Here is a 10,389-nt window from a genome sequence, read left to right on the forward strand (position 1 = left end):
TATCTAGAAATCTGTCCATTTCCTCTATGTTTTCCATTCTATGAGAGTAAAGATTTTCAAAGTAGGTATTGATGATCTTCTGAATTTCTTCAGGATCTGTACTGATTTCACCCCTTTCAATCCTTACCGCATGTATTTCAGCTTTTCTTTCCTTTTTTTGATAAGGTTGCCTAGGGGTTTATCTATTTTATTTATTCTTTCAAAGAACCAACTCTTTGATTTATTAAATCTTTGTATTTTTTTTTAGTCTCCATTGTGTTAATTTCTGCTCTGATCTTTATAATTTCCTGCCTTCTTTGGGCTCTGGGTTTGACTTGCTCTTCTTTTTCTAGGAACTTAAGGTGCAGCATAAGATTGTTTATTTGCGCTTGTTCTGTTTTCCTGAGGTGGGAGTTCACCACTATAAATTTCCCTCTGAGGACTGCTGTCATTGCATCCCACAGGTTCATGGAGATTGTATATACATTTTCATTTGATTGTAAATAGCTTAATCTCTACTTTGATTTAATCTGTGATCCATTGGTGGTTAAGGAGGATGTTATTTAATTTCCAACTGTTTATGGAGTTTCTGTGTTTTCTTTTGTCATTAATATCCAATTTCATTGCACTATGGCCTGATAGTATACATGAGATAATTTCAGTTTCTTTGCATTTACTTAAACATGTTCTATGTACAAGTATATGGTCTATTTTAGAGAATGTCCCATGTGCAGCTGAGAAGAATGTGTACACTGATGCTGTTGGGTGGAACACTCTGTAAAGGTCTACTAAGTCTTTATGTTAACAAGTTTGGTTAAGTTCTGTTATTTCTTTCCCAATTTTTTGTCTAGTTGATCTATCTCTTTGTGACAATGGTGTGTTAAAGTCTTCTGTTATGATTGTATTGCTACTTATTTCATTTTTCATGTGTGTTAGAATTTGTCTTATATAGGTAGGTGCTCCTATATTTGGTGCATAGATGTTTATGATTGTTATCTCTTCCTCTTGAAGCCTCCCCTTAACAAGTATGTAGTGACCTTCTTTATCTTTTTTGATTGTTCTTGGTTTGAAGTTCACATTGTCTGCAAACAGAATAGCTACGCCCACTTTTTTCTGGGTTCCTCTTGCATGGAGTATTGTTTACCATCCTTTAATTTTTAGTCTGTGAATTTCCTTTTGAGTTAAATGTATTTCTTGTATAGAGCATATGGTTGGGTTTTGTTTCCTAATCTACTCTGAAAGTCTGCTTCTTTTGGTTGGTGCGTTGAGACCATTTACATTGATGGTTATAACTGAGAAGTGCTGGCTTATCTTTGTCATGGAATTTTCCTGCTGTTGGATCCTCCTTTTTCCCTCTGTTTAATTGCTTGCTCTGCTTGGTGGTTCCTTTCTGCTCTTGTTCTTGAAGTTGTGGTCTCTTTTATCTCTTTCTAGTATATCTTTTAGTACTCTTTGTAGGATTGGTTTGGCACTCATGAATTTCTTCAGTCATTCTTTATCATGAAAACATTTTATTTCTCCATTAAATTTGAAAGATAATTTTGCAGGGTACATCAATCTGGGTTGGAAGTTGTTTTCTTTCAGTAATTGAAATACTTCACTCCAAGCTCTTCTTGCCTTGGTGGTTTGTGTTGAGAAGTCTGCCATGATTCTGATGGGCTTTCCTTTAGTGGTGATCTGTTTCTTTTCTCTAACAGCTTTTAATATTCTGAGCTTTTGTTGAGTTTCTAGGATCTTGATCACTATATGTATGAGTGTAGATTTATTTTGGTTATGATTAACTGGAGTTCTACATGCTTCACTTATGTATGTCTGATTCTTTTTCCATGCCTGGGAAATTTTCTGTTATTATTTCTGCAAATAGTCTTTTTATGTCGTTTGTGTTGACACCTACTATTTCATTAATACCTATTAATCTGACATTGTTTTTCTTTGCTTCATCTTGCAGTTGTTGAACTGTTATTTCCTGGTTCCTTGTTGTTTTTAAGAGATTCCTCCTTTCATGTTCATTAGTGGCAATGCTCCCTTCAAGGTCCAAAAAGCTATCTTCTGCTTTGTTCAGGCAGTTTTGCAAGCTTTCAGTGGAATTTTTAATTTCCTGGATATCTGTTTGCATCTGTTTCATACCTTCTAGTTCTATTCTATATTGTTCACTGAAGGTTTCTGTGAGTTGTCTATGTCTTCTATTTTCTTGTCAATGTCATCTTTGGATATGCTGAACATTTCTTTCATCATTGTTGTCATTTCTTTTTTCACCTGAGACATTATTTCTGATCTGATGTCTTCTATGGCCTCATGGAGTTGTTTCTTTATTTCAGTTGCTATCATTTCAGAAATTTCAGGTGTATGACTTCCAGGCTCTTCTGTGTTGATGCCTCTTGGACTTGTTTTGGGTGCTGTGGAGGTCTGGGATTGCATTTTGCTCCTTCATTTTGTCATTTTTGAAGAATCAGAGACTCCCTGTAGTGCAGTCTCATTCTCCTGATTGTGTGTGAATAGCAGGACGAAAGTCTGAAGATCCCCAGTGCTCAGTGTAGCTCCTGTGCTGATGAGTGGTGGCAAGGTGGGGTCCCAGATGTTCCTGACCTTTCTTGCATTCAGTTGGCTCCCAAGCATGTGTGGGAGGGGCGGGGGAAGCTTACTGGCACTCCTGAGACTGGGATTTGGCCCAGCTTCCACAAGAGTAGGGGGGATGCAGGTCATGTTCACCAAGGCTTCAGATATTGCCCAAGACAAAGCCTGCTTCCCACACTGAAAGAGGAGGGGTGAGGGTGGACTCCCTGAGGCCACTGACTCTGTCCAGTTTTCAGCTGAGCTCCTAGGGAGGTGTGAGTTGTTCTGGCAGTGACCACTAAGGCCCCAGAAGTTGTCCAATGATCCACATGCCTCATACCCTAGTGGGGGAGGCACCAGAATGGCTCACCAGGGTTCCTAAAGGTGTCTGACATTTGGCCCAGCCCCGGCAGACACACCATGGGTGTGGCAGGTAGCCACTGAGGCCCCAGAGGGAGCCCAACTTTTGCGTGCCTTGTACACTGGCCAGGGAGGCAAAGCCATGACTCACTGGACTTCCTGAAGATGTCCAGAGCTCAGCCCAGCCCAGGCAGACACATTATGGGTTTGGTCGGTAGCCACTGGGGCCCCAGAGGGTGCCCAAGTTTTCACCTGCTGTCTTGGTTACTTTTTTCTCACTGCTGGGACAAAATACCTGATGCCCAAAATTAAGGAAAGAAAGGTTTATTTCTCTTAGAGTTCGTGGAAGTTTTAATCCGTACTTGGCAGGATTATAAGGCAGAGTGGCACGTGGCAGAGAGCTGCAGCTCAGGACAGCAGCCACAGCTAAGCAACAACTAACTTACACCGGGGTGGAATGAGGGAGGAATGCTCCAAGCACTCTTTTCCTGTCCCTTACATATGCAAACTATCCACTCCTGGGCGGGTGCAGCTCTCACACCCATATTCAAACTCTAATAGCCTGCCCCAGGGCCACAGGAGGCTTTGGGGGGGACACACAGACATAAACCATAACACCTGCCTTGCATGCTGGTCAGGGAGGCAAAGCCAAGACTCACCAGGCAATTTTTTTAATTTTTAAAATAAAACATAGGGGCTTGGGATTTAGCTCTGTGGCACAGCACCTGCCTGGCAAGCACAAGGTCATGAGTTTGATTCTCAGCACCAGAAAAAAAAAAATATATATATAAAGTAAAATAAAAAATAAATGGTGCTGGAAAAATTGGCTATGCACATGTCAGAGATTAAAATAAGACCCATATCTTTCACCATGCATTAAAGTCTAAGTAGATCAGTGCCAGCACTGAATCATGAAGGAATAAAAGGGCCACATGAGAAGCCAACAGCTAACATTATAATTAACAGTGAAAACTGAAATCTTTTCTCTAAGATCTCAAACATGGTAAGGATAATCTCTCTTACCACATCTATTCAACTCTCTACTGGTAGGCTTTTCTAGACCAATTAGTTAAGAGAAAGAAATAAACTACATTCAAATAGAAAAGAAAGACATGAAATTGTCACTTCTGATAACAGAATCTTCTATATAGAAAACCCAACAGACACCACTAAAAAACTCTGAGAACTAATGTATGAACACAGAAAAATAAAACTACGAAATCAACACCCAAATATCCATGGCATTCCTACACACCAATTACTTGTAAAATTAAATTAACAATTCCATTTAAAATTGCTACAAAAAGCATACAGCAGTAAATTTAACCACGGTGGTAAAGATCTATACACTGAAAAATAAAACATTAATGAAAGAAAAGGAGGAAGAAATTTTAAAATGGAAAGATTCTAAACTTATGATTGAAAGAATTAATAATTTTTAGATGTCTATACTGCTCAAAGCAACTGACAGAGTCAAATCAACGTCCATCAAAATACCAATGACCTTCTTCACTAAAATGGAAAAAACCCTAAAATTTTATAGGCCCAGAAATTACCCCAAAAGCTAATCACGCACACACACTCACAAATACACACACACAGAGAGCATTCTCATTTTCTTGATATGCCAGTTACCTATTCTTGTCCTTGTCCTTTCCATATTTTTGTGTCATATCTGAAAAACGATTGCCAAACTGAATGTCAGGAAGATATCCCCCAGCATTTCCTCTATTTCAGTTTTTCTATTAATATGTGGGTCTTTTTGGTTTTTTTGTTTGTTTTTTTTTTGTTTTGTTTTGTTTTTTTTTGGTTTTTCTCCGGTACCGGGAACTGAACTAACGACCTTGCGCTTGCGAGGCAGGCACTTTTGCCGCTGAGCTAAATCCCCAGCCCCTATGTGGGTCTTTTTGGAGGGAATATTTGCATTGGTGTGAGATAAGGCTCCAACTTCATTTGTCTTCACAGTATATTTAGGTGTCCCCTCAACATTTGAAGAGACCATTCTTTCCCTCTGGAGTGGTCATGGCAGCCTTGTAAAAATATCAATTAACCAAATATGTGTGGATTTATTTCTAGATTCTCAGTTATTATTAATTATTGTTAAACTATATCTGTTTTGAGGTAATTGATGAAATTTTGTTATGAACTGAAAAATGAGAAAATATTAAAGAATTATTCATTGTACATAATTTGATTAAAATATTGTGATTGTGTAACAAATTATTTCCCCAATTAAATGAAATCATTATGAATATCATGTAATTCATTTACAAAATGACAGCCAAAAACTGAATGGAAAAGTGGGTAGATGAATCAGTACAGCAAAAAATGAGCTATTTTACTTAAAGATAGGAACTGGAACTCACCAGTCATTGCAAAACACTGGGTATAATTGCTTTTTTCCCATTAAACCATATTAATGTTTTCCTGAATGATTATCTGCCTTTCTCGTTAATGTTTAATCACATTCTTGGGTATAATTCTTCTGAATAGACTCAAGGATATTAGGAGACCATCATTAAAATCCTCTCTGTGGGCTGTGATGCAACACCACATACAAAGACATGCCCTGAAACATACAAACACACACACATACACACACAAATTCATTGTTTCCTTCTTAGCAGATACAACTCACACTATGTCTCCTGTTCTCCAGCAATACAGACTGTGGTTTTCCTTGCTCCTCTAAAACAAGGCCTCAGTTTTATACACAGTCTACAACTCCTCCAGTAAAACTTTCCCTTTCCACTTGTACTGTATTTACACTCTTAGCCAAAGGACCTTCTTTGAAATCCGAGTTCCTCTTTCAGAATTTTGCTTTCTTATACTTATAAATATATAATCTTCCACTATATGAATATATATACTTTAATACCCATATATCATATATTTTATTAGGTTTTACAATTATATGTGTTTTCAAACCACACATTTAAAACTCCAAATGATTCAGTATGTTTCAATTTTTTTATGGAAAAAAGGTAAAACAAAATTTCATAACAAAATAATAGAAGAATAACAATAGTTAATACATTACATGTTGCTATCTTTAAAGTAGTTGCTCAGAGTATAAGATATGGGCATAAAAATTTCTCCAATTGATAGTAGCACAAGCCTTCTTCTTTAATGAACTAAGAGGCACTAATAGTATCACTAACTTGAATTTTTTCCCTTTTCCCTACTGTCCTTTCCCCTTTTACACATCCTAGTTTCTTTTTCCTTTTGAACAATTTCTTTTCATTTCACAATATCTATTGTACATTTCAGATCTTATTTACTCTTTCAGTTTCTCACACCATGGAGACAATACTGTATCTCCATATGATGGATGATACACAATCATAGATCATAACTATATCTCTGAACCTGCCTGGCCCAGTGAACCATTCTTAACTCACAGTTGGTTCAGGAAGTTTCAGGGCCCCACTCCTAAAGAGGGTAAGGGAGGAGGCAGGGCCTGACTACTGTTTGACCTGTATTGGTGGAGGGTAAATGGAAGGTGGCCCTTTGAATGACTCCATCTGTTAAAGCCCATCAACTTGTATCTCCTCATCTGATCATGCCAAGATTAGACAGACAGACCTAACTGAGGCATACTTTCAAAAACTGTAGTTTCCCAGACTGTATTATTTCACTTTCTCACAACTGCTGAAAAGACCCTCTGTTATGGCTTGTATCTAGATGTCCCCCTAAAGCCTCATACACTCACAGGTGGGGCTTTTGGAAAGTGGCTGGTTCATGTGTGTGTGATTCCGGATCAAGGGTGTCATAACTGGTTTGGTGCACTAATTGGTTTAGTGTGGTTGTGGGTGATGGGATTACTGAAGAGGCAAGCCCCAACACGGGTGTGAATGGCACCAACCAATAGGCATATAGCCTGGATGGAATAAAAAGGGAAAGAAAGATGACAGGCTCACTGCTTCCTGGCTCCTGCCTGCCCTGCCATGGACTCATTCTCCTCCACCATGCCCTTCTGCCATGCTACCCTGCCTTAAAACCATCTATAGACTGAAATCTCTACAAACTGAGAGCTAAAATAAGCTGTTCCTCCTACTGGGGGTTATTGGGTATTTTGTCCCAGGAATGAGCAAGTAAGACACTCTCACATGCTAGCATGTGTAAGAATATGACTCTGCTCTGAATTCTACTGACACAAAAAAAAGCCAGAACAAAAGATAAAAATTAACAGTCCATCCTTAATAAAATAATACACTGAGGTAATGATGGGATGATTCACAAAAGTTTATCCATTATGCCTTTCCCAAGATTATCACTCTTGGATTTGTCATGACTTTTTCAATTCCAAGTGATTGAGTTCCATCCTAAACTGCCCAAACCAGTGTTTTGAAGGCATATGCCTGAATAAAGTAAAAGAAGTAGGAAAAGTATCAGTGAAGAGAATTATTTCCCCATAACACTGCATGCCTAATAAATATTACAAATTAAGAAGGAAATTGAGAATATAAATTTGAAGTAAATGTGCAAAAACTATCATTTTTCAATAACCAATTCAAAAGAAAAGGAAATTACCCTGTACAAAAAAAAAAAAATAAAGTGTCTAGAAATAAATTTTTTTTTTTTTTTGGTTTTTCTCCGGTACCGGGAACCAAACTCACGACCTTGCGCTTGCCAGGCAGGCACTTTGCTGCTGAGCTAAATCCCCAGTCCCTAGAAATAAATTTTAAGATGAAAGAAAAACTATTATATAAATAAAGTGCAAATTTCTACTGATGGAAAAAAAAAGACCTAAATGAGTACAAAGAAATACATCTATCAGAATAGGAAGACAAAGAAAAAAATCTAGTCTTTCTCAAATTAATAAAGACATCTCAAGTCAAATCAACAAAGCCTTAGGGTTTTATTTCATTTTGTTTTGTTTCGTTTTGTTGTCTTTCTGACACAGGGTTTCACTGTGCAATTCAGGCTGGCCTTGAACTCCCTTTGTAGCCCAGGCTGGCCTCAAACTCAGTGATCCTCCTACCTCCGCCTCCCAAATGCTAGAATTTCAGACGTGTGCCACCATGAATGGCTCATTTTATTTTTTAGAACTCAACAATTTAAAGCTGTATAAGGGACAACATACTATGAGAATCAACATGAAAACTTAGCAACTTGAATAGTGAGTTCAAGGTTAGCCCTCCACCATATCAAAATTCACTACAAAACAGCTTAATCAAAATATAATACTGGAGCATGAATAGATAAAAAGTCCATGGAAGAACACTGAGACTTCAGAGGCAGATGCAAAGCATGTAGAAAATAAAAACATGATGAAGATATATTTCAGTTCAACAGATAAAGACTGAAATTATCGTTTAAAAGGAGCGGGGACAAATGACTACCTTTGACTAAACAAATAGACTCAGATCTTTGTACTCTGTAGATCAAAGTTCTCATGGTGAAAAAGCCTGCTACCAACATTGGAAGAACTAAAAACTGTAAAACATAATATGGAGAAAATGGTTTTATATCTGAAGCTTGGAAAGATCTAAACAAATTGAAATATAGAAATTATTAAATGAAATTTAATTTAATCAATTTGGCTTTTTAATTAAAAAACTATATGATAAAAGGTAACAGCCCAGGATAAATATTTGCAGCACAGTTACTATTCCTAATGATTAAGGGGTTGAGGGGATTATGGATGCCAGTGATTTTAAAAAGCCATATTAAAAATGATTAACAAATATAACTGTGAAATGCACAAAAGAAATGCAACTGTTCTAAATTAGAAAGTGAACCCGAAGCCACCACACACATTTTTGCTCAGAAAATTAGCAAAACTTCAAAAGTTAGATAGTACCTGGACCTGGTGAGGGAATGGGAAAGTTACTGCCCTACTGTATGGCTCGTAACAGTGTGATGCTATTCAAGATTTTGAAAGCAGCTTCACAAGTGTATTAAAATGCAACCTAGATATCATTTCCTCCAGCACCTCGCCTTGTAGAACACTAGTCTACTCAGAGAACAGTAAGAATAGAAATACATGAATGGAAAGATAATATTTAAGAATGGTTAGTACGGTATTGTTCATAAAATGAAAAGGCAACATTATTGGTTGGTTCAAATTCTATTAATATAAAGATTTCAATCCACTTATTAAAAGAACATATCATATCTATCTGTATTAGTCTGTGATCATTTCTATGATTCATTAGTAAGTGACAAACACAGGCTATAGGATCATATATATTATTAGATTTTATCCAATTAAGTATGAAAACTAGCACTAGATATATGAATACCTATAAAATAATTGTAACAAATGGAGACAAACATAGAAAACTAATTAAAGTACTTTTCAGCAGGGGGTAAAATAGGATTACTGAAAAGGAATGTTTCATATCTCAAATAATTTTTCAGTGTCTTTCCAAAAACATTATTATAAGTGTATTTTGAAAATAATATGCAATTACATCTTTGGTATATGCATACTTATCAATGTCAGCAGGCTTACAATTTACTAACCCACAGTTACTGATACACTGCCACAAAAAATTCAATAAGTTAGAATAAATTCTGGGGTTAATGCATGTGAAATACAAACCACTCTTCAATAATAATGTATTTATATTTAATGTCCAAACCCAGGTTAGCCTTCATGTACCACAGGAGAGGGAACGTACCTCAGACAGGGTCTTTCGCTCATAACAGTTGATCCCACCAACGAAGACCATGTTGGGCATCACAGGCCTGGGATAGTCGAAAACAAAGTCCGTGCGTAACAACCAAACCGATGTGTGGCTGAAGAGGTCATATGCTGTGACAGGTGTTTGGAGAATTTCAGAGGCAATTTCTAGGGCTTTGTTGAGAAAATAAGGGCAAATTAAATGCTCCACAAAACGGGCAATATGGTTCTGCACTCTCTCTTTGAAATCCATGGCATCCGAAAACTGTGAGAGCATTCTGGGAACGTAAGACGGAGGAGCAGGGCACTGTGTACCATCCTCAATGTTATGGCACTGTAGTCCCCTGGTGAGGATCACAGAGGGGAGTGAAAAGTACTTGGCAATAATTAAGCCACATATATCTGTAGGATCCAGGAACAGTGCATCAAAATGATGTTCCTTTAAGTATTCGACTAAGGCCTTGTTGTTAAACAAACTTCTACAGTGTAAAAACAACATGTCAAAACCTTTCTTCATAGAAACCCATGAATGAAATAAATTTTCTTCCCTGCTGTCCCATGCAGCATCGGTGAAAACCTTTAACGTCTGGTCCAGCTCCTCCATATTATAAACAGTTGCATAGCGCTTTACTGTGAAGTTCAGTGACTGTCCCAGCTGCCAACTCACCTCCGGCATGACTGCGACCACCTCGTGTCCTCTCTGGACGAGTTTCTCCACCACCGAGCGCATGGTGAACCAGTGGCTCCCGTCCATGGGCACCACCAGCAGCCTGCCTGCCTGGGCAAAGCCGGATGCCAGCAGCAGGCACAGACACAGAGGGAGGAGGGCAGGCGAACGTGCGGGAGCCATGGGGACTGCAGCCCGA

At 37.9% G+C, this 10,389-nt stretch overlaps 1 protein-coding gene across 1 annotated transcript; it reads right to left on the reverse strand.

Moving 5' to 3' along the window:
* Positions 1-9,494: 9,494 nt before the first annotated feature.
* On the reverse strand, positions 9,495-10,389 carry LOC102003832 (UDP-glucuronosyltransferase 1-8-like). The gene has a single exon (XM_005395700.1). It carries the CDS (start codon positions 10,371-10,373, stop codon positions 9,495-9,497), a length of 879 nt encoding a protein of 292 aa, XP_005395757.1. The 5' UTR covers positions 10,374-10,389.

This window comes from Chinchilla lanigera, unplaced genomic scaffold (genome assembly GCF_000276665.1).
Source record: "Chinchilla lanigera isolate Chin_1 unplaced genomic scaffold, ChiLan1.0 scaffold00052, whole genome shotgun sequence".
NCBI classification, from domain to species: Eukaryota; Metazoa; Chordata; class Mammalia; order Rodentia; family Chinchillidae; genus Chinchilla; species Chinchilla lanigera.